Source organism: Poecilia mexicana, unplaced genomic scaffold, assembly GCF_051168715.1.
Source record: "Poecilia mexicana isolate PSO_F unplaced genomic scaffold, ASM5116871v1 scaffold_21, whole genome shotgun sequence".
Taxonomy (NCBI): domain Eukaryota; kingdom Metazoa; phylum Chordata; class Actinopteri; order Cyprinodontiformes; family Poeciliidae; genus Poecilia; species Poecilia mexicana.
The window spans coordinates 7389315-7414435 of record NW_028263390.1 but is presented as its reverse complement, the minus strand read 5'-3'; the positions used below and the strand labels follow the sequence as shown (position 1 = coordinate 7414435).

Here is a 25121-nt window from a genome sequence, read left to right as displayed (position 1 = left end):
ATGTGAAACATTAAAGCAGCAACACTAAATCATATGACGAGACTAAAATGTAAAATAGCTTTATAAATAGCTTTATAATGAAATTTGTCAACATTATTAGGCATAACTGCCTATACATTTCTGTATATAAATCGGATGTCTTTACTTCTTCAAACAGAGCTGAATATACGGCCTAAAACCGGCACCGAATACTAATGGAATCGTATGGTGTAGTGGTAAAAACGGTGACTGGTTTATGGAGGCTTTTAGTTCTTAATGGAATCCGTCCGGGAATCGTTTCCCGACCTGCGGACCCCGAACTCTCACTCTGCCCACTGAACACTAAATAAAGCACTAAAAACACTAAAAAGAAAAAGAAAAAAAACAACATTAAGTAAAAGCCACCCACAACACAAGTTTACTGGAAACGAGAGAGCGCGCACACGGTTTGCTACCTTACCTCCAGGATCCTTGTCGGGATTGTACTCTAAAGCGTTGCTGCTGATGAGGTCAATGTCCACCAGGAAGTCCTTGGCCGTCAAGTACTGATGGGTGTCGATCTTGGTCATGACAGTGGATAGGTCCATGGGCTGCCTGATCACCTCCAGGTAGTCCGACACCTGACAAGCATAAGTACCGGGTCGTGTCGGCCAAAGACAGGAAAGCGCCATGATCTTTCTCGAGAACCGGTGCCAGTTTTACCTCCTCGATGTCGACTGGCTTGCTAAAAATGCTGAACCGTTTGTCGGTGGCCAGGCGCTTAGTCACGTCCCTGAGAAAGAGCCTGAGCTCCCGTAACGTGTTGTCTTCCTGTTCAGCTAGGCGGCGCTGTTCCTCCTCCGACAGGACCCGAGGGGCCGGCGTCTCTGCCACCGCTAGCACCTCTTCGCACCTCCCTGCAAAAACAGAGGAGAATAAATGACGCTAGACTTTCTCATCAACTTTTAAAACGTTAGATTTAACCAGGCTATAGCCAAAGGCATAAGTCTAAAAGGTTTTCAAACCTTTTAGGCTTACATTTTCTAAAAATCCATAGTTAATTGGTTTAAATTGTAAATGCAAACATTCACATTTGAAACGGCGGGCAGGCTTTAAATATTGAACAAGAGAAAAAGGAGACTGTAGAAGGGACAGAGTAGCAGTGAGCCGACAGATGAAGGGCCGACAGATGAAGGGCCGATAGAGGGCGATCCAAACGGCGAATGAAGGATGATGTGACAGACAGATGAATAGTTTGCATTTTAAAGTAAACCAGATTCTCAATCACTCCATAATTACAGTAAAAGTCCCTGTTCGACCCACTTTAGTCAAACTTTAGTTGGTTTCTCTAGAAAGTCCAGCTTGTTTGCGGAAATGTGAAATGGGTAACTCAACTCTGGTGCGGACCAAAAAATAAATAAATAAACAAACACTCAGGTTTGCCTAAAAACCCAGGTTTTGGTTTGGTTAAAGTGAACTCTGGTGAAGTTCGAATGCATATATAAATGCTACATGCCAAGTGAACCAGAGACCACTCTAAAAGCAGGATGCGGACAATAGTGCAGGGCATTTTGGGTAAATACAATCAAAACAAATTTATGTGTCTAGTGGAAGATAAAATCTGACGCCATTCCAGTTTTGTTTACATTTTGTGAAGAAGGAAGTTGCGCTCATGTCGTCTTCATTTCATTTACTTCAGTGCTTCAAAGGGTTTTGCTTTGTTTGACACAGTGCAGTGTGAAAGATGAAAATGTAACAAAACGCAACAAATATTGCAACTTTGGCTCCCGATAAAAACAAATCTAGCAAACCATCAGGTGTGAAAACACCCTAAATCTAAGCTGAGGGGGGATGGGGGGGAAAACTAATTTTAAGGGGATTTCAGACGAACTGAAGAAGAAAAAAAAAAAAGAAGCCACATGTACATTTTACAAACACTAATTTTGAAATTCACTGAGGAACATTCCCCGGCCAGTGGCACAGTGATAGAGAATTTTAAACACATACACCCCCCCCCCCCCCGCCCTCTCCTAAGATACGAACGCTTGCCCAAGGCGCCTGCTGGCATCGTTAGGACAAGTCTTTTGCCCCTACGGGCGTTTCACTCAGTAGCACCAGTCCTGATTCTAATTACGCCTAATCGCGACTGGGCCGGCTCTCAGCAATTCCACGCCATGCTTTTTTTTTTTTTTTTTTTTAATTCTGTTCTCCTCTCCTGTGGAGGTCAGACAGCTGCCTCAGTGAGGCAGGGACCCCTGCAGAGCACAGAGCAGGTAAGGCTGGGTAACCTGCTTTGTGTCAGTGTGGAACTGGCAGAAGAAGACAGGCCACCATTTCCATTTGAAAGCCTAGTAGGACGGTGCTCTGTAAGTGAACTGGAACAGAGATGTGAGGGAGCAGTGGGATAACTGTGGAAGGTCACCGGAAAAGCCCGATTCTGATGCAAATGGGAAGCAGACATGTCTACTTCCTAGAGAAACAATAACCCGACAAATCAAGTTAAAGCAAAAAAAATGTAAGACACACAAAACCACATCAAGTCGAACAGCTTTCACGCTACAAACGGCCACAAATAAAACTGCAAAACATAAAACAGAAGTGGAAGTAAGGAGAAGGCCAACAGTGCCCTCTAGGACCGACAGCGAAGATCAGCTGCATCCGCCTCGCCTGGCATGAGAACGCATCCATAAAAAACATCAAGTACCTGAGTTCCTGGGTCGGGGAGGAGGTCTGGCTGCTTGGACCAGCAGCAAATCAGAGAAAAAGCTCCTCCTCTCCTGATCTCCTGGAGGGCACAGCAGTACCACCTCCCCATAGGTCCTCTGAAATATACTTTTTACCTGTAATAAACACAGAGAGTAATGATTTTACAGTGAAAACAAAACAGGCTTCTGGTACTGCATTAAATCGTAAATTAGTCCTTTTTTTTGTACGCTAACAGCAGTTCACTGGATTCTACGTATTTTAGTGTGAAAAGCGCTACAAGCTTAACAGAAACCACAATGCAAATAAAACTGGAGCAGAACAGGGTATGTCCTCAGGTCGTGACCTCCGGATGCCAATTATCGGGTCGTTCCTGCGGCAGATTCTCCCCCTGTTCACTGAATGATCAGTGCTGTAACTCCATACCAATAAGGTTGTGTCATGTTGACCTCAAAAATACATTTTCATGAATGACTTTTGACAAAAACATGAAACAGTTTAGCCCGTGTAAGAAATGCAACAGAAACATGCCTAATAAAAGCTAACGATTCGAAAGGTTTCTGAAAAACACCCTTCCGTTCCTCTGAACGGCCAAAACATTTGCCGTGTAAACAGATTTGTTACTTGAATACAGAGCGACAGCAGCCTTTTCCAATTCTATTCCTATCAAACTCTAAGAGCAAAAAAAAAAAAAGGTTCATATTTCAAGTATAAGAAAAGCACAGCTGAATCAGTGCCAAATCGTGTAAATTATGCATAAGACATTCAAAAAGTGTTCTTCACACTGCAGGTAGGCATTTTACTCATGATAAAAGGCTGCAGGGGGCAGACAGAGGAAAGATAGCCGAAATGTGTGAATATATAAGTGGATCTTTAAAAAGAGAGAGAGAGTGTTTAAGCTAAAAAAAAATAAATTGTGATTTCCGTCTGTTTTTAAAGGAAAACAGAGCAGAATCTCAAACCGTTGGAAACATGCATAGCTTATTAAAAAAAGAAAGCTATGCATCAGAATTACTCCACATTTCACTGAGGCAAAATCCACCTCAGTGCTGCCAGACATTTTCATCAGAAAAAGTAAATCTGATACGTATTTTTTGGAATTATATTCAAACTTTTTTCTCTTCAAATTATTTATGTTTTTGTCTCTTTCTTCTTCCCTTTTTTTCTTTCCTTTTTTTTTTGCAATGCTTAGAACTGCAAGAAGGGCGCATTTGTTTCTGCGGTGTTCCCAAGAACAAGCCGCGATGGTTCCCCAACACTAACATTTACTAACAACACTCCTAGAGAGCGTGAAGCTGTAGAGCCATCCCAACTTGCATCGTGCGCCTCCAGCTGGGAGTTGCGTTCGCCTTCAAAATATTTCAGAGCATTACGTTTTCACTTCGAAATCACCTTCTAAATGAAAAAGCAGAGAAAAGGGGGACGGAAACAAAAGGAACCTTGATTTACACAAGGGGTCGTTTTCACACATCCCAGTTCAATTCGGTGATAAGAGCTCAAGGTAACGCCTCCCCAGAGGCGGCTGCTGCTGCTGACTAAGCACCGACTTTCTTCCCCTCCACCCCATCTGTTATTCTCATCGATCCTCACCGGGATACGTGGCATGTTTGTTCTCACCATCTTGCTGTTTGTGTCTCTTTTTTTTTTTCCTTTTTCCCTCTGGCGGTAAGGTAGAATAGGTAAAATAGCAGCAGAGGATTAAAAAAAAAAAAAAGAGAGAGAGAGACAGCAAGAGGAATCAGAGACGGTTGTAGTGTGTGCAGCACACAGCGGGCAGGTGTTTTCATCATCATAGAAAGCTGCAGGGGTGACAGCAACAGAATCATGCAAAGCAAAGACATGTTGATGGATGAATGCTTAAACAAAACAAAAAAAAAGAAAAGAAAAAAAGATACCAAGGATTGAGATGAATTTGCAAAGAAAGTTGCTATGTTGGTGCAGAAGTAGTTTTTTTTTTGTTTTGTTTTGTTTTTTTCATTCCACTGGCACAATCAATTTTACTGGAGGGTAATCGTTTAAAATGCTGCTGAAGCATGAATGTGAATTGGTTTGTCGCTGTCCCTCTGGATGGCTCCAGAATAACTTTTTGTTATTCTGGACATTTTTTTCTTTTTTTTTTTTTGTCTGTTACGCTCTTCGCCGTCTCCGATTGGTTTTTGCGCCACAATACGGGCCTAATGCGCGTCTGTCGTTGAACCAATGACGGACTTTGAGTGTCAGAGAGTTTGGTTTGCTTTTTGAGGTTTTTTCCCCTCAAATGATTGGTCACTCAGGGGTTTTTTTTTTTTTTTTAGTCCCACCATTGAGAAATTAGTTCACGTGCGACCCAATTTATTGCCCAAAAACTGATCTACTTACTAAAGAAGTAAAATACCAGAAAAGTGTATAAAAAAATTCTCAATCTGCAGGTTTTACATATGGAAACTGAGATTGCTAATGTAAAAGGGTTTCTTGGTATCTGTGCTCATTTGTTCACATGTTTTGCTCCTGAGAGACCAACCCAGGGACGATTCATTTTAATGTTAATTTCACTAGTAAATTTTAAAAGAGTGGTAGATTCCATGCATCATTTCCAGGGTTTTTTTTTTATTATTTTTTTGGAAGAAAATTTGGCCTTTAGCATCACAGATCCTCTTTCATACATGACTAAGTATTAGTCATGTGGCTTCAGAATCTCAGAAAACACCTGAGTTTTTTTTTTTTTCTCTTACAAATTTCTGAAGAATATCAGAGAATATCAGAATTTTGATATAAGTATTTTTTAATCAGAAAAAAAAAATTTCGGCAGTTTTTTATATATATAAATATGTGACACTGATCTAACGGTATGCAGAGGTTTTTGGAGAAATGCTCTGCTGTTAAGTCAGTTTTTTTGTTTTTATCTCCACTGTAGATGTTGCTGCTATAAAAATTAATTTGTCAGAGTTTTTTTGTTGTTTTTCTTTTGGATTTTTTTTTTTTTTTTTTTTTTAGATAATTTAACAATACAATATAAACAATTGTAAACATAGAAATAAGGCAATGAGAAGAACATCTCTTCTCGAGTTGCAGCAAGAGGCGAAGACATCGCACAGTCCAGAACTTTCTGTATTGCCGTGTGCAAAACACAAGTGAGTCAGGCACTGACAGCTGACAGTGAGTGAAGAGAAAGCTACTTGTTTGAAACCAAAACACAGTGTGCTTGTTAGGGGTTGGATTTCATGCCCCCTGGGCCCAACAATTCCTTCATGACCATAATCAATCAGACTTCTCTGTACGCCTTGCAGAGAGATGCTGCAACAGTTTGCGCTTTGCAGAAAGTGCGTGGACCTGGAGTGTTCTCCATCACTGCCTTCTCAAAACTTTTTTTCCTCCCCTCCCCTGTACCTCTCTCATTTGATTTTATTTGCCTTTCAGACCATATATTGGCTTAATGTTATTGAGTAGTGTGCGTTCCCCAACACTGACTCTGCAGAGCTCTGAAAATGTGAAGAGAGTCGGAACCAAAAAACATAAAAATAAATAAAAACCGATCCCATGGAGGCATGTTTTTGGCAGGAAAAAATTGAGACCAGAAACACAGGAGGGATTATATGTTCTAACTTAAAAATAGATGAAAATTCAGAAGAAGGAAAAAAAATAGTGGGAGAAAGTTTCTAGACTGAGTAAGATGCATTTCTCTAGCCTTCTTCTGAGACCAAGCCACAAAACAAAAAAACAAAAAAAAAACAAACTACTGGATCTGGACATTTGAAAACTATCAGATTTGTTTCAAAACATCTCCAACTCCCTTTACACAACTCTGTAAGCTGAAGAAAAAAAAAATTAATTCCATTTGTTCTGATTTCTGATAACTCTACAAAACATTGTAGCATCTAAATGTTTAAATGTATTCTGAATGAAGCGGTCAGCTATTTTTGTTTTTACCGAATGTGTTTAAAAAAAAAAAAAAAAAAGGGCAGCGGAGAGAGAGAAAACAAAAAATCATCCAGCATTTTAACCAAGATGTCTCATTGGACAAACTGTATTTTCGATGACACCCCGAGACATAGCCATAGAAATAGTTTATTTCTGGTGCGAGTGAGAGAGACTTTCAGCAGATAACAGGAAGGCTGGCTGCAGAACAGCAAATGTGTTATGTTTTATTCATTTGAGCCTTCAACCTCTCCCTGTCAGGGAACATGCTGGATTTGGAAATGAAGGCTGTCTTTTGGGAAATCTCCTCGGTAAGGATCTACATTCTCCAGGGAGACGACACAGGAAAATGCTGTTTTCCTAAAGCTGGTTGATATTATAAGAAGCCAACAACGGCCTGAAACGTCAACTCCTTGTTGAGTCTTTGTTTTAAAACAGCAAAATGCTTATTTAGGACAACTTCGCTCGAAGAAATACGGTGTGATGCTTCCCCCTCGCATCTAATTTAAATAGTTAACGCTTATGGCAGAAAGACATGAAAACATTTATTTCCTTAAAGGAGTTGAATTCTGAGATGTAAATCTCCATGTTACATTCTACTCTTTTTAAAGTGACGCAACAAAAACTAGTTTTCTTCTCCTATTGCATTGTAGCTTTGATTTTCATGTAGAGATAAACTGATCCGATATCATTATCTGTATCGGCCCGAATGATGAAAAAAATTCTAGATCGGATACTGGTGACGATGTGCCGAATCCTTAAGGACAGATCTATTCAGTTTAATTCTATGCTTTGTAATATCATGCTTCATTATCTACGTTACATTTAGAATTCCTAATTGTTCTTCCTGAACCACTTAAAGGGTTTGTTGACGTTTATTTTTCACATAACTGACCAAGGTAGTCAATAAGATTTTTGGTTTTATAGATGCAGACAAATGAAATCAGGTTGACTACCTTGGTCACATAACTGACCAAGGTAGTCAACCTGCTGTTTCTGTCAGCCTCGGTTTCTTTATTATTTATTTCCCATTGGCTGTTATGCTCCTAATTACACTGACTGAATAAATTAAAGTTGTCTTAACATGTCTGACCAAGCTTGAGAAGCTATTGGTGTATTTCAGTGAGCCGTACTGGTGCAGACTTATTAAATAAATTTGTAATTCAGTACATTTATATATGGGTTTTTAAAAGAAAAAGACTTTTTGAGTCAATTCAGCACCGTTTCTTTGTATTGGATCGATACAGGCTGATACTAAATCTCAAATGTCGGTATCGGAAGTGAAAAAAATGAATCTGTGCATCCCTTGTTTCATGCACCTTCTTAAGGGAAATCAGAAAGAAAAGAGGCAAATCCACCTGACAGCTATTTACCTTCTACAAGCTTTTGATCATGTATGACTTGCAAAAACACCTAAAAGTGCTAAAAATACATCACAGTGTCTCTCCAGCTACAGCTACCGCATCACGATTCAGGTTTTTTTTCATTTTATTGCGCTGCAACAGAAACGAAGCTCCGTCTGAGCAGAATGGACAGCTGCTCAGGGAAGCAGGGCCGCCACAGAGCTGGACTCCGGCCTGTAGAGTCCGTTTGGTTCTGGAGGGACGCTGCCCGCTTCCCTGCTGCGGTTTGGAGCTGAGGAAGCAGCTGTCACTGTGTTCTCGATGCTGGAGAGTAAAATGACCAAAATGGCCATTTTGGTTCAAAACATAATCCACCGAGGCGAGTCGACAAGAGAAACACGTCCACAGTGGAACTGCTGCAATCCTCGATTTATTGGGTTCAAAAAAAAGGAAAATTGCTGAAAAGCAAAATTCAGAAAGTTCTGCAGCACTCAAATCAATGACTTCAAGTATTAAATGTTCCAGTTCTAGGCTAAAAAAAAAAAAAAAAAACAGGATGTAGAAACACTTGCATCATAGCACTGCTCATCTAACCTTTAAAAACTCTAGACCGAATGTTGATTTTCACTAAACAGCCTGAAGTTTAATTGAGAATTTTAAATCAGCAGCAGTCGCTGATTATATACAAACACTATTATTTTAATTATAATAAATTACTTATGCTTGGCTGGGTATGGATGCAAAATGACTGAGAAGAATTATTGTGCCAACATGAGAGCCAGCAGAAAAACAACCAGGCTGACGAAAAACATGCAGAAGTATAAAAGAGAAGCAGGGTTTGGAGATCATTAGGGTGCTGGATGTATACTAAAAAACTCTTCAAAAATATTTTTAATGATGCAATAATTGCTCGCCGAAGTATTTCAAGCATAATGACAGTTTCCGTACTGATAGGACATTCAGTCAGATGGATGGAGTCTCTAACTTTCTGAACTGGTGCGCCTAGAGTTCGTAAAAGACAAAACACCGACTAAAACATGTTTGCATGACTGAGTACGAGGGTCATTCTGATAAAAAAAATTTTTATATATATATATATATATATATATATATATAAAATTATGAGAATAAAATCATAAAATTACAATAATAAAGTCATAATATTATGAGAATAAAGTCCTAACTTTATAGCTATTCTCTTAGTGCTACGACTGTAATCTTGTATTATTTTGACTTTGTTTTTGTAATATTAAAACGTTAGTCTTGTAATTCTATGACTTTATGCTTATAATTTCATTTTTAAAATGATTTTCTTAGTGTGGCCCTAAAACTCCATCGTATGTTCAAACTTTCAAGAATCCAAAGAAGAAACATTATTTTCTACATAAGGCTTAGACAAACTATCCCCAAATAAATGCTTTCAGATCAAGTTTTAGATTTGATTTGTCTGCATCTATAAAACCAAAAATCTTATTGAAATATTTCAATTATAAGAAGAAAAAAAAATGGGCATTGCGAAAAGTACAAAAGAAGCATAAAAAGAGCCATAAAAAATAAAAATAAAAAGCATAAAAGTTCAAACTAGAACTGAGAGGTTAATGAGGGGAACCCCCTCAATGCTTATCGGCCAAAAACATAAAGAATCCTCCCGACTGCCTAAGTGAGCTTGGACAAGGATTCGCCAAAACACCAGGCGCACAGGAACGCACCGCGACAAAAACAGATGGGAGGCCTCCAGCCTGCCTGAGCTTTTCTATACAGAGAAGGTGGCTTAGGGTCAAGGCTTCAGGCTGCCAAACCTCAGACCCAATTAAACCCCTTCTGTTGCCTGACCAGAGATGACCTTGTTGTGCCTTTATCTGAAATTTTAAACCTTTTCTGCAGCTTTTCCAACTTTTTGGATTTGGCCAAATAATTATGTACGTTCAAAACTGAGTTGATTTTTAGAATAAAAACATATATCCATACGTAAACATGTACAAAATTAACACGTTTAGTGTGTCAAATATAAAACAGATAATATAAATGCAAACTAATTTTGGCAAAAAAAACCTGTCTGAAATCAGCTACCAATTGTAAATAAAAGTACTTCAATACACAAACGAAACAAACCGCTGTGGTTCAACAAGAGTTTTGCAAGATGAGAAAAGTGTGTTTTTTCATAACTCAAACATTACGTGCAAAATTAAGAATTTTGTTTTAATTACTAAAGGAAATCCTCAACACCAAAATATGTGTCACATCAAGAACCCCGCAACAAAGCACGATCAGAACCCTTTATACATTTCCATTTCCTCCAACCTCCACCGAAGTAATAACTGTCGGCGTTTTCGATTTCCTGTTGACTTCTTGTTGCGTTCGTGTTCCTACCTCCTCTGACAGCTTGGAGTACTGAGTCTCGGCGGTTGCGAGGATGAGGACCGGGCTGAAGGAGGGCACATCGTTCAGCAGGGTGAGGAAGGTGCTCTTCACAGTGTCGCTCACCGTGTCCCACCACTCTGAGATATGAGGCATGTACACCACGCTGGGAACACTTCGACGGGCCTCACGGAAAACCTACAGAGAAACGAAGGCGGCTCAAACAGAGAAACAAAGCTGAAGTCTGTTGAGGCTAAATGTCAACAAACTGAACAAAAAAAATAACTTCAAGGTTGAGATTGTTTTGTTTTTTTGTTTGTTTTTGATTTTTACCTGAGCGCAGGACTCCTCCGGCGTCTTGGCGCTGACGGAGTACAAGGTGGGCAAGTCCAGGCGGTGCACTGGTAGCTTGTCCAGGTGGTGGAGCAAGGCAGGAGCCAAGTGGGAGCTTTGTCCAGAACCCGGGGCCCCTGCCAGCAGCAGGCGGGGCCGGTACGCTGTGGGCTGCTGGAGTGAAGAGCTGCAAACAACATGACATTGTAGAGTTATCTGCAGGAACTCAGGAAAACAGAGCAACCTGCTGCAGGCGTTTAGTTTTTTGTTGTTTTTTTTTTGTATTTACACGACTTCAATAGGGTTGGGCATTTATCGTAGAGATTATCATGTATCGTGATAAATTTCTTATTAGAACTTTGATACATCGTCTTGATAAATTTCAGTTATTGATGATCAAAAATATGTAAACTGACAGTATGATTGGAAATGTTATATTTGCTATTTTCTCAACTTTTTGCATTAAATAAGAAACTTGAAAATATGATTAAAGGCAGTTAAGTACTTTTGCAAGAGCCTGTATATGCATATTAAACTTGAAATTAAAGGTCTTCCTGTTAGAAGCACATCAAAGCGCGTTTCGATTTCTCGCGTTTAAGCCTTTCATAACTTGCCGTTTAACATTTAAACTTCATGTCTTTTTCACATAAAGTGGGACACTCAAACGATGAACACAAAAAATATCTCGAGACATTACCGAACATGCCACACAGCTTGTTTTTAAGTCAGGAGCAGCTTTGACTGCTCACGACAATTACAGCAAATAAAGATGCCTTAACAGAGTGGTTCTCGTCAAACTCACGAGGAGAAGTGGAGAAAGGGTCTGTGCATTGCAGAGGAGAAGAGGTGACTCTTTGGCGATGCAGAAGGCGGAACTTCGTAAATGGAGGCGGAGCCATCCTCATTGTCGTCGTCGCTGTAAAAGTCCTCTTCAAGCAGTTGATTGTCGCCGGCTGTCATAGAGGAGAACACCGCTTAAAGAACCGTTTGTGTGCAGGAAACACGCTTTTATAAGCCACATTTGCTTCTACAAGCGCTTTTTATTAGAGATGCTCTAACTTTGACATGAACAAAAGCAAACATCCTCGAAAAGCAAACGCTACGCAAGGTGTTTGTGCCACTTTTAGGGCAGAAGGGATTAACTGGATTAATCGATTATTGAAATCGTCAACTAATTAAGTAAATGATTAATGCATCTAAGATAAAAACGTCTTTGTCTGTAAATATGTTTAAGCTCCTCCCAGCTCATTAATTAATTAATTAATTTTAGGCAATAAAATGCTCACTTTCTTACGTAAAAAAAAAAAAATTCAGATTAAGATTCATTCATGTTCAAAATGGGCAATTAATGTTACAGCAAGTACAACAACTAAAAGACGAAGTGTCAAGTTAAAAAATATAAAAAAAAAAAAAAAAACAATAAAACATTCCAAAAAAATGCCTCAAATATAAATCAACACATAATGCGATGAGTACAGTCAGCTGATATCAGTGATGTATGGAACAGAAATACGCCAACAATCAGATGCGAGTCCCGACATTAAAAAGACAAATTGCTGTAGGAACAAAGCAGTGCTTGTACCTGTTACTAAATGATTGAATTATTTGTTCATTTTTATTTTTTATTGCATTTCTTATATTGTATAAAAAGAAAAAGGATTAAATGAAAAATAGGTAGAATGTGCCAATTTTTTTTTTTCATCCGACAATCGATTCATTGTCTGAATAATTGATGACGAAAATAATCAGCAGTTTCAGCCGTAGCCATATTTTGGTGCAACAAGTTGAACTTCCTGAAGAAACGACTCCCAGCTGGTGAAGTTTTCCATTAAGCCTAATCTGCTGTAAATGCCCCTTTGTGGACGTGGGGCAGGGGGTAGGGGGCTTGGGGGGTTGAGAGTTACTGTGCTCACACAATGATGAGGTTTTCGGTCTCCACGGCACCACCTTTAGAGGGAAGTGAGGCGAACGCGCGCACAATATGATCAGAGTGGGAGGGCGATACAAAGAGCTGTGGTAATAAGGTTGGGAAAACGGAGATAATCAAATCCAACAACACGCCGACGGGAAACCCAACCGACGACTGAGATGGGCGGCGGGAGAAAACGAGGTGCTTCAGGAGGAGGAGGAGGAGCGCAGCGGCAAAAAAATCTGGCCCGTTCTTACCGTGCAGGTTGTCCCTGTCAGTACACTGAGCGTGGGGGAAGACTCTGAGAAGAGTTGTCAGCACCGAAGAGAAGGAGCAGCCCAACAGGGGCCTGAGGGTGGGAGAAAGGGCCCGGCCCGGGGCAGCCAGGGCTCTCTGGGAGGCCGGGACGATCGTCCTCATCGCCTTGCTGAAGTCGCCGGGCCCCAGGACGATGGACGCCACGTCCAGCTTCAGTTTGACACTGCTGCCGTAGATCTGCGGGTATCGGCGGCGCAACGCCATCAAGGCTGCCTCTGTGCAAAGTGCTTTGATGTCAGCACCACAGTAGCCTGGAAGAAAAGGCGCATAAACAGTCAATTACTCCCTCTCCCTCTCGTATTTTGGCTTGATTATACCCCCTGACTGCTCCAGCGTCAGTTTGATGAAATTCTATAATGCGCTCTGCAGATCTCCGTCTTAACCCTGGGCGTTTTTATATTGGCATCGGCAGACGACACACTGCTTCGTGTTTTTGCGTGACTCTTACCGACACATTTTTCTGCAAGTTCATTCAGAAATGGCTCAGACAGTTTGGGGTCCCAGTCCCGCGTATGAATCTCCAGAATCTGCTTTCTGGCCTTAAGTCAGAAAAAAAAAACAGCAGCAGTGATTAAATACAGCAAAGCAAAGCAAATCCATCTTAATGTCAAAAATTAAAACATCTCCTAATGACTGACAAATGCACAGCAGCATCAAACATAACATTTGGGGAGACATGACACGGTTTAAAGTCAAAATAACCCCAAACTAGAGAAAGAGTTACGTTTTTGAATTTTAGAAATATCTACTCCAGTGATTCTCAAACCAGCAGAAAATATTTTTTAGCAAGTTTCGTCCCGACAGGGTGAAATGGAACCAGACGGAAAACATCAAGTGAGCTCAGTTATCAACAAGTCATATGAAAACGGAGAGGAAGATGGCAAACGTATACATGAAATTAGTATTATTTTTGGCTCATTTTGAAATCGGCATTGTTTAAATCATCATATTTGAACTTGAAATGTGAACTGTTGTAAAAATCAACATTTTTCTTATCAATACTTGTAAAACCTTTAGTTTAAATGAATGCATTAAAGTAAAGTTCAATGAGTAGGGTAAGAAAAATCTTCACTTTAAAGGGCTAATATGTATAAAAAAATATGTAAACAAATAAAATTAGCAATAAAATGTCTAACAATCTCAGGAACAAGAACAAAAGAAGAGATACAAATGACAAAATGTGATAAAATCACAAAATTGAAACAAATTTACTGAAGAAATTAAAATACATTTTAAGACATTGTAACAATAAAACCTGAGTACAAATTATTTCTGTTCCCACACAAAAACTAACAGACTTGTCCTCTCCTTTTTCTGCCAATTTCATACTTGTTGACTTTTCAAAACAGGGGTACAAGCACGCATCATTTGCCAAAATCTAACGGCATGAAGGCAATTTGGAACACCTCAAAATAATTACAAGAACAATCTTCTTTTTTTTTTTTTTGTCCATCGCTTTGTAGCTGAATCATAAATTCCAAGAAACTGCAGAGGCCTAATGAAGACTGTGAAATGCTGAATTACACAACTTGTGTGCTTCCTCCCCCATTTGAGAAAACATCCAAGTTCAAATAAAAGTGCAATCATCATTTGACAGCATCCAAAGTTTTTGGGGTTTTTTTGCTGCAGCCTTACCTTCTTGTCTGGCAAGTTGAAGAGAAACTCCCGGTCAAAGCGTCCAGGCCTCCTGAGTGCCGGGTCGATAGAGTCGAGTCTGTTTGTAGCACCAACGACGACTATCTCCCCGCGACTGTCCAGGCCGTCCATTAAGGCCAGGAGCGTGGACACAATAGAACTGTGAACGGGGAATGAGACGGAACTTAATGCAGAGTTAATGATCGGTCACTGGATGTTCAGCTCCGTCAAAGCTACGCCTTCAAAAGTATTTCCTTCGACTGGAGCGGATCTTTGCAGAGAATCAGCCATTTTCATTTGAATTACAATCCAAAATTAAAACGCTGCATCACAGCACTCATTTCGGCCAAGTTCCACTAATCGATGTGACCGGTGACCAGAGGCTTAAACGTCCAGTCGTTTTTTTAAAAAGCTGATTTTACATAAATCAACCGTCCCTCACTCACATCATTATTGTGTAATCTTGGTTTTAAGCTATTAAAAACCATGTTTTACAGCAGCTGTGCTCACACAAACTCCTAATGTAAGAAAATCAAGGAAAAATATTTTAATGCAGATTATCATAGTTTTTTGATGGGAAATGAAACTCGGCTAAAATCTGAAATGAGAGGTCAAACCTTAAAAAAAACAAAAACAAAACAAACAAAAAACACACACACACACACTAAAAACCTGCTACAAAACTGATTGGTGCATTTCTAATTTAAGTAAGTTTTTCAGTAAATTTGGCTGCAAATGACAAACTAAACAAATCGTTTTGCATTATTCCCCCACTGCACTCAAATGGTTCAGTAAAGAAAATAATGATGCCGCTCATTTAAATTTTTTGACAGATGCAGACAATTCATGTCGTTTTATATTCAGATTTATTACAATTATGAATTAATGTTAAAGTAAGCATGTGAATATAAAAAGACATAAAAGCTAAAAAGTATCAAAAGCTAAAAATTAAAAAAATAAATAAATTAATAAATAAAACGTACCAAGGAATGTGGTACCGAGCCGTAAGACTAAACAAAAAACTACAAACTGATTGCTTTACCTGTGTATCTGGTCTTGCCTGCTGGAGCGAACCGGAGCCAAACCATCGATCTCATCGAAGAAAATAATTGATGGCCTCATCAGGTAAGCCTTGGGGGGGGAAAAAAAGAAGAAAAAAAAAGTCACACACAACAAAAAGGTGAAACTTTAGTACATATTTTTCATGAAAAATTGTTAAATAGTTGTTTTTTTGACTGCTGTGTTGTTGCTGGTCCATCTGAAATCAGAGTACAGAAATGTAACCGACCTGATCAAAGAGGAGGCGTAGCTGCCGTTCTGATTCTCCGACCCATTTGCTGAGGCAGTCGGCTCCTTTCCTCATGAAAAAAGCGACTTTCCTATCTCCCTGACTGCACTCGTTGGCAAGAGCCCGCGCAACCAGAGTCTTTCCTGTTCCTGGGGGTCCGTAAAACAAACATCCTCTAAAAACAAAAAAAGGGGGGGAAAGAATACCAATTATTGTAGATTTTTTTTTTTTTTAATAAATCTACTTCAGTTTCATAAACTCCCTCCTCAGAGTTCATTTCACCAAAAAATAATGACTGAGCAATTTTTATTTTATTTTATTTTTTTGAGTTCCTCTCACCTGGGAGGCTGAATCTTAAATTTTTCAAAGACCTCAGGATAGAGCAGAGGGAACACCACCATCTCCTTTAGAGACTGGATGTGATTGCTGAGGCCGCCCACACTGTCGAACCTCACCTAAGAAAAAGACAAAAAAACATACATATTGCAACACATGGAAAAGTGAAGAGAAGTCAGTCGCACGTCTTGTTGCTTTACTAATCTCTAAAAACTAAAGAGTGGTTCATTTTTGTAACAGAAAACGCAGGCGATTGTAAAAGTATATGACCACCAATATGATCGATTTCTCAATGTTTTTTTCCCCCAAGTTTTATTTGACAAACCAACTCAGTTGTACATGATTGCAAAGTGGAAGGAAAATGACATATAGCTTTAAAGCAAAAACAAAATTTAATGCATATATTTCACCCACATTTTGTCAATCGTGTGTTGAATTTTACTACAGAAAAAAATGAAAATGTAAAAACTGAAACTTCTCCCTTCATCTCCCCAAAAAACTGACAATATTTTTTCTCCTCATCGAAGTAAAGCTTCCCCAGCAGTCTCATGCTGCCACCACCGTGTGTTATAATGGGCACGGAGTGAGACGTAGAGTTCGTTTTTGTCTGCAGAGTTTGCATGTCACGCGTAGACATTTTTATTTCATTAGAGATCAAGCGTTTCCAGAGTAAAGAGGCCTGAAACGATATGCACAAGTATTTGTTTTCTATGTATTGTTTCCCTTTCACTTCCCAATAATGTGGTCTGTCACATGAAAAGTCAGGTTTGTGGTTGTACAGAGGCAAAATGTGAACAAAGTTTGGCTAAGAATACCATTAGAAGACTCTGCACGCCTCAGCTCATGAAACTTCCACAGTAAAGCCGAGTTGGACTCGTTCCACTCACCGAATTATCAAGGCTCATGGGGTCCACATCAGCCAAGCTGGTGCCCACTTTAACTCTGTCCCGCAGCACGCCGCTGGACAAGCTGTCAGGCGTCAGGTTTATGGGTAAACATCTGTCGAGATAAATTGCCTGTTATAATTTTTTTTTTGTTTTGTTTTACCTCTGTGGGAAAAATGTAACTGAAAATAACCGATCTGCCTGAAAGACAATTAGAGGAAAAACAAAAAACAAACTTGAAATAACATTTTAAGGTTCCCGAATTAGTTTTCACTGATTATAGCCGTGATCTGAAAAATAACGGGACAAAAAAAAAAAAAAAAAAAAAAAAAAAAAAAAAAAAAAACAGCGTTCAAAAACTCCAGCCTTCAACACAAAGTGTTTTTGTTACACTAAAATGAAAAATCACGGTACAGAGCAACGAAGATAAAAAGCTATGAAGAAGAAAGCGACGGTAGACACCTGTTCCTGGCCCGAGTCATGCTCTTGCTTTTCCTTCGCTCAAAGCGTTCTTCATCAGATGATGAGGTGGTGTCACTGCTGTGGATGGCATGTTTCTTCACTCTGGGAAAATACAACAAACCTCATCTAATACTGCTTCATATGCAGGAGTTTTATTCGTTTTAGTGATACGCTGCTAAATACATTGATCTTGTATTGAAAAAAATCCCAGCCCACCTAATATGGCTTCTTCTTGCTGGGGATCTGTGGGTGTCAAAAAGCGACGGGTTGCTCTGTTTTCTGTTCACAGGCTCTGAGAAGGCAAACACAACGCGACCGCCGGTTAGACGACAAACCAGCGAGGCGACCGAAAATGAAAAAGCCGAAGTTCGAAAACGCGAAAGACTAAATACCGATCGGTGGCGCTTCGTATCTCTGCACCGTCTTCCGCTGCCTCAGGTTGTACGGCCTGTCGTTTTCCTCCCCCGCCTCCTCAGCTTCATCCCCTTCATCGTCTTCGTCGTCATCCTCTGCGTCGTCCTCCTCCTCCTCTTCTTCGCCGTTCGACTCTGGAAGCAAGAAGTGACGCTTACGAACTTGAAATAAGACTCAAATGTGAGAATGCACTGCCAGTAACTCCAAAAGACAAAACGGCGAAAAGAGGGAGATTCCACCTTATTGACATTTTATGAGCAAAATCCAAAGTGAAGCTGCTGCTGCTGCTGCTGATTGCCTTTGCTAAATCACACAGACCAAACATGGCAACAAAGCAAAAGCGAAACCTGTTTCCACTGTCAGCACCATGCCTCTTTTTGGGGTACAAGCACATCTAGCCAAATCAAAGCATCACAAAACAAAGGTTTTCCAACATTAGCACGGACGAAGCCTCCGTTACTTTTAAATTGATACGATAGTAGAACTTTAGGACACAAAACTATTAAATTAGAGACAAGATTTATAGGTAAGACAAGGATCTGTAAGTCCTGTAACAAAATACTGTCAGACATTGCAACTAGCTAATGTTGCTAAATGCTAATTTCTTATTCAAAATCTAAAAATATCTAAAATGATTTGTTTTTTGCACTGCCCACTTTGAGGCCTGTTGATATGACGCTGAAGTTAGCATCTGATTGAAGGTAAGGAATTTGGACTGAATTTAACCAGCTCTAGATGAGAATCTAAAACCCCTTACTCTAAGCTGAAATGACGTTAGTCCACTTTGCTTAATGTGAGAAAACCAGTGATGCCCCACTCAGAATTCTGTGGGAGATTTAAAAGTTTTGATCCGCCGATGCCACTAGAAGATTTAATTTCTGGTCTCAACGAAGCGGACACAAAACATTTTCCGTTTTGAAAAGATTTGTACATTTTTGACTGCCTTTATCCATGCCTTGCTGGTTCTGAAAGTAGCCAACTTTGACAATTCTTCACGTCTTATCAACATTCACAGTGAAGACTGCTGCTGCCGTCACAATTTTGGCTCTGTAGTCTTTTATGCGTCGCTTCCACTGAGTGCTACTTTGTCAGTTTTTATTGTATAAAATACCAGGCTTAAAATTTGCAGTATTTCGAAAAGCAAAGCTTTAGATGTACCTTCTGTCCCTTCTTCCTCCTCCTCTTCTTCCTCATCCTTGCTCATGACTTTGTGGTGCGCAGGCATGTTGAAAGTGCTCCTACGCATCGATTTCCGGCGCTTCACCCGAGAATACATGTCCATATTTTCCTGAAAGAAGCAAAAAAAAAATAAAAAAAAAATAAAATCAATAAATGCAGCCACTTGTGTTCACGTTACAGTCTCAGTTTGTGCTTTTTCATATTTCTTTCTTTTTTTTTTTGCTGTGTGCACCGCTCACCTCCTCCGTTTCTCCGTTCCACATGCGAAGTCGCTCCAGCTCGCGGTTCTGCCTGATGCTGGTGATGTTGTCCATTTCCTGCAGAACGGCCTCGGCGGTGCTTCACACAGACAGACGGAAACAAACGGTGGATGGCAAACACTAAGCACATATAGGGCATAAATCCAGCCAATATCCCAGCCCTAAACTCAAAAGTTTTATTTCATGTTCTAAGTTTCTCATTCTTCACACGACACACAATGTGTTTGCATCGTTATCATTTCCAGCTTCTCCGTTGTCTGACGCAAAGATTTGCAAAAGGCAAAAGTACGACTTCCAGCTACCTGTTGACCAGCTGGTCGAACAGCAGGCTCTGATTGAGGTGCTGGAACTGGCTCTTCCTCACCCGGCAGCTCCTCTTCAGCTCCACGTGGCCGTTCATTCGGGAGTGATCAGCCCCTCCGCTCTCATCGCTCCTGTGATTCCTTTGCGCTGCAGCGTCGAAAGATTCAAAAGATTTGTTTGTTTTTGTTATTTACTTGATTTTTTTTTTTCCAACGCATGAAGCCAAAGAAAGAAAAAAACTGAATTACCGTGTCCATTTTGCATTATGCGAGAAGACAGCCTGGAAAAAGAAAACATAAAAAAAATAAAAAGTATGAGATCTGTTGAAGACTGGGAGGGAGGACGGGGAGTAATAAGAATAATCATTTGTGTTCTCGCTTTTAGGATTTTTACAAAAAGGCGGTTGGACGTTAAGCTGAAAATTAATTCACAATAAACAAATCCGAGCCACTGACCGGGTGCGGTAGGTTGGCAAGCCCCAGCTGACCCGCTGGCCCTTTGCCTGAGGGGACGGCGAAGTGTCACTGGAGCTTGGCTCAGAGGCTGTCTGCCGGCGCGTTCGTTTGGCAGGGGGTGCCAACCGTGGACTGTTGGGACTGCTCGCATCACTGCTGGGCTCCTTCTGTTGTGCAAACACGGAGAAAAACAAAAAGTTGAGCAGGAAGCGAAGGAGAGAGAACAAGACTTGGAGGAGCAACTTCAGGCAAAAGGGCTTAGAAAAGGAAGAATGCCAATTGTGTTGTTTTCACAACAAGTGACAAGTGTGTGTAGCTAGACAGCCATCGAACAACTGAAGATCTTTTGCAAATTGATTTATTGTAGCTGAAACACAACAGCGGGAAAAAATACGTAAGGTAAAACACTTGCTACATTCAAAATGGTTTTGTAACTGAAATGTAACAGAAAGAGAAATACATTATTAACCAATGCACCTGTCTTAATTCTTTACATTTTATGAACCACAAAAAAAAACAAAAACAAAAAAAAAAAAACATTAAGATGTCCAAGTGTCATCTGATACTTACAAAGCCAAAAGTTTTCAAAGGTAAAAATCGCAACAAGTCCATTGAGAGTGTTTGTGTGCTGGTTAATTTCTCCAAACTGCCTAAATTCTGGTTGACAAGGTAACCAGAGAAATATGGGTCAAAGACAGTTTGCTGCCTAGAGCGCTCACTCGGTCATGTTCAAGCAAAAACAACATGGCAAAAATTGTTTACAACACACGTGTCGCACACTAATCAAATTTCAAAGCCAAAATATTTAAACTATTCTCAGCATGAATTCAGTCATACAATTTGCCAACTGTGTACCCATTTGTCAACTTGTTGATGTAACTTATTTCCACTAAAAGTAGATATATGTCACACTCCCTGCTTATTATAATCACTTTACAGCATTACAAAAGCCAACACAACCTACTCAAACATATCAGGTCATTTAACATGAAGGAAGTTTGACTCCGTCTCTGCAAGCAAAATAATAATCTCTGAAACTGGTCCAAGTAACAATTTATCAGTCACATCTTATACAGTTCATGCTTTCTTATCTCTGCTGGGAAATGATACATTAGTAGCTCAATGGACCGTTCGTTCCTGCTGAGACTGGTGTCCTTGACCAGGACTACGTCTCCTCCCCTGGCGTCAGATCTGGTTTCAGTCCACTTTGCATGACTTTGTACGGTGGACAAATATTCTTTTCACCTTTTCCAAAAAGTATCAGCAAAGTGTTGAACATTCTTCTGTTTTTTTGTTGTTCTTCTTCTTTATTTTCCCCCCAATCAATTGTCCTGGTGAAAACTTCTCAAATGGAGCAGAACCATCATTCACTCTCCGTGTTGGTAACATTGCTTGTGTGAGCAGTACAGGACTGTCCGACATCCAGCACTACGGACAGCTCCTTCACTTATGCGTCTCCCTGGATGAGCCGCTTGTTCGTTGAAGTGACGAAAAATAGTGTAGCGGTAAGAGGGCGTTTCTCGCCGTCTGAGCTTGCCTCTTGTTGTATGAGTTCGGCCAAGGGATTCAGCTTTTTGAGTGCGTTACGTGTTCATCCGTTTCTTCTGTAAGATTTTTCAGCGTCTCTCATTGTAGGCATCTTGTTGGGTAGCTTTAATGACGATTACTTTGGCTTGTGAGTTTCTGGTTGTTTGGTGTCTCACTGAAACGCTCCCATCCTGTTAGTCCGGTTGGTGGCATGTTGGTATTTGAGGGTTTTCAAGATTTCGCAAAGTGTCTTTCCATGACACCCAGAAACAGATGTACCCTTCACCTGTCTTTCAGAGAATAAGGGTACTTCTCAGTCTCTTTCACCAGAAAACAGTTCTCTTAGCAATGTTTAACCCCGACTTATTATGGGAGCAACAAAGCCTAAAGAGCCATACAGACTATTGACTGTTAACAACATTGCCCTACGTGTGAATGGTTTGGTTTCGCTTCATACACAAGTGAAGTTATCAGATAGTAGGTTCCAACAGAGTCTTATGCTTCTCTAAACAAAGAGAGTATCTTTTTAAGTCCTTTGCAGGATGCTTAGCGTCAAAAGTTTGATGCTACTTTGTGAAGTTGCAGGATACCAACTTGTTTTGTGTTCTTGCAAGCAGGTCAGTTAATTCCGGTGTAGCAAACAATGTCACCAACATTCAACATCGGTTGCTACACCGGAATTAATGAACCATCTTGTGTTCTTGTTTACCTTGTTATGATGCTCTTCTCATACTGCAAATGATTATTTCCAAACATGAGGACTTCCATTCTAAACTTGGGTATGGTTTTAGAAATGTCAGTGTCCTCACACTACAAATAACACACGAACAAAAAAAAAAATCTATGTGGTCTTTATGCACAATAAAGCGGTAAACTATTTGCTGCACATTAGCCATCTGGGGTATGGGCTCTTTACAAAAGCACTCAGCACTCCTGACAGAAAGTTGCTCAAATCAGGTCCACTAATAAGCTTTTGGTTAAGGAATGTTTCAACACATTTTCCATTTGAATGAAAAACGACCTGCATTTCCTCTGGCTTCTGTGTGGTATACGCAGATCGTGCAAAGACGCCAATGTCCTTTATTTACAGACAGGGGTGGAGCAAGCTCTGCTTGATCGTTATTTAACATCTTTGGCATAAATTGGACGTAAAGATCTTTCATTTTTGGTTTCTTGGAGAGAGTAGAGGCATCTTAGGGCTTGCTGTCAGTTGGGGAGCGAAAGGGTAGATGTGCAAGACAGCTGTTCTCTTGGTTTTGATAAACTTCATTGTGGCTTTTTTTTTTGTTCTTCTTCTTTATTTTCCCCCCAATCAATTGTCCTGGTGAAAACTTCTCAAATGGAGCAGAACCATCATTCACTCTCCGTGTTGTCTTCAGTCGACAATTGGGACCTTGTCTGCAGTTGCGAGTAGATGTTGGTGATGCTGAGCAACCTCCAGAGAAGGTATTTTCTGATTCCATTGCTGGAACAGAGTCGCTGTCAACTACAGGATGTAGCTGGATGTTGACTTTTACCCAACACTGACAAGGTTACCACAGAAAAATATGTTGAAGTTTTTTTGGCTAGAGCGCTCAGTCATGTTTTTGGAAAAACAATATGACAAAGATAGTTTGTAACACAGATGTCTCACACTGATCAAATTTAAAACCCAACATTTTTTTTAATTGTTCTCAGCATGAATTGAGTCATTCCATTTACTAACATTTGATTATTTGCCAACTTATTAATGTAATATTCTTTTCACTGTAAACTAAATTACAGTATTTGACCAAATGACTGACAACGATCTTCCCAAGTTCAACTTCACTACTGACAGTGGAAGCATAGCTCACTGCTGTTATGGGAAACTGTGTAATCAGAGGAAGAAATGCATGTCCTATTTTCTTTTTGGGGCAATTACTTCCCAAATAGTCTTTTTTTTTTTCCTTTTTTTTTTAAACAAGGTGTACAACTAGCAACTTTATTGACCTAAAAAAAAAGGAAACTGGGAGAGATGCTTGAATTTATCGTAATTCTTTTTTTAATCCACATAGGCTAAAATATCCTCCACCAAATGACATTTTGTTTAATATCCCCCAGAAGGTTGCAGAGAAATCACACACTTTTTAATGGCCACCATCAAATTTCTGGTGTATTTCTGGATGGATGTTTGCCCACTCTCCTTGGCAGATTTGGTGGCGTTTATTTAAATGGAATAGACCTGACATTTTTTTTATATAGTCTACAAATAATCAACAGTATTTAGGCCTGAACTACATTGTGTCGAAACGTAAAGCTTGAAAGATTCATTCCTCCACCTATTTCACCGGTACAACTGGGATGGAAACAAGCCCTCATCACAATACTGCCAATACCATGTTTGGGAGCTGCAGAGTGGTCAAATACTAAGCAAGAATTATCCATGGCCTTGCTGATAGCTACAGGAAGCATCTTGAGCAGAAACATTTAAAGGCATATTAAATCGGGGTGGATTCGCATATACGAACTGCTGCATATCATTTTGACCCCATGTGGATTAGAGAAAATCTGCAATAAATTCAAACGGTGAATTATTTCTTCAAATTACTGAAGTGGATGTTTAGTGTCAACGCTCCACAAAGGGGAAAGAAAAGAAAAAAAGCAACGATCAATTAAGTCATTAAGAAAGTCTAAAATTAATGAGATTCATGCCTCAATGCTCCAACAGTGCTAATTCAAAAGACTACATTACCTCCCCAGCATGCCATCAGGTTATGCAGAAGTCTGTTAATGGCCTATTCATTTTAATCAAGGCGGCTGGAGCAGGGAGCAATCTGAAAACATGGAGGATGGTGGGCTCTGCTCTGAAGAACAGATCACAGATTTGGCAGAGGTATCTACACTAAGCAACATATCGGAGGACGATATTTGAGCATAGCATGTTATTCATTTCATAAAACACAGTGACCAAACAAAGAGCTCTTCAGAGAAGTTCATACAATATGACAAACGCATTGAAATCCCCAAAAAGGTTTTATTTAAAACTAATACTGTCAAAGAAGGGTATTTTCAAACTTTATATATATATATATATATATATATATATATATATATGTAGATCACACTGAAACTTCTGCAATCAAAAACGCTGTGCAGACGTCAAGTAGTAGTCAACAACATTCACAAAGAAAGTCATAATACATTGAAAAGGTCGATCCGTTAAGGGAAATATATCTTTTCTCCTCATTTATGTTTTCTAATGCTGTAAAAAAAAAAAAAAAAAAAGAACATAGATGAAGAATCTTTAGGCTTGCGGTGTTCAATGTTTACACTCTGAGACAAAAGGCTGAAAGATTGACGCAAACTTAAGATCTCAACTTAAAGTTTGCCAGAGAAGCACTGCATTACTGGGCACAAAGTTGACTGTTTTTGGGTTTGAAACGTGTACTTCAGGAACAGCCTGTTCCACGGCCCTTGAGGTTATTTACAATAATAAAAATAAAAAAAAAAATGGTTCACCAAGTTCAGACATGCTAAATACGGGACCTGAGCCAGCCAACTGTTGTGGACCTGATCCCTTCCCCCCACTGTAAGCTAACTA

The 25121-nt window shown here is 39.8% G+C and overlaps 1 protein-coding gene across 1 annotated transcript in view; it reads right to left on the bottom strand.

Moving 5' to 3' along the window:
• Positions 1-25121, bottom strand: part of atad2b (ATPase family AAA domain containing 2B) — an 86414-nt gene that overhangs the window by 60453 nt on the left and 840 nt on the right. The window contains exons 2-22 of the mRNA XM_014992520.2: positions 20033-20199; positions 19826-19857; positions 19577-19724; positions 19254-19353; positions 18994-19123; positions 17814-17969; positions 17638-17713; positions 17422-17523; positions 16963-17074; positions 16079-16194; positions 15740-15914; positions 15494-15582; positions 14452-14611; positions 13265-13355; positions 12756-13067; positions 11392-11542; positions 10590-10776; positions 10269-10454; positions 2663-2798; positions 682-875; positions 440-599 (exon numbers count right to left, since the gene is read on the bottom strand). Coding sequence (XP_014848006.2) covers positions 440-599; positions 682-875; positions 2663-2798; positions 10269-10454; positions 10590-10776; positions 11392-11542; positions 12756-13067; positions 13265-13355; positions 14452-14611; positions 15494-15582; positions 15740-15914; positions 16079-16194; positions 16963-17074; positions 17422-17523; positions 17638-17713; positions 17814-17969; positions 18994-19123; positions 19254-19353; positions 19577-19724; positions 19826-19857; positions 20033-20199 — 2980 coding nt within the window. The remainder of the gene's footprint in view (positions 1-439; positions 600-681; positions 876-2662; positions 2799-10268; positions 10455-10589; positions 10777-11391; positions 11543-12755; positions 13068-13264; positions 13356-14451; positions 14612-15493; positions 15583-15739; positions 15915-16078; positions 16195-16962; positions 17075-17421; positions 17524-17637; positions 17714-17813; positions 17970-18993; positions 19124-19253; positions 19354-19576; positions 19725-19825; positions 19858-20032; positions 20200-25121) is intronic.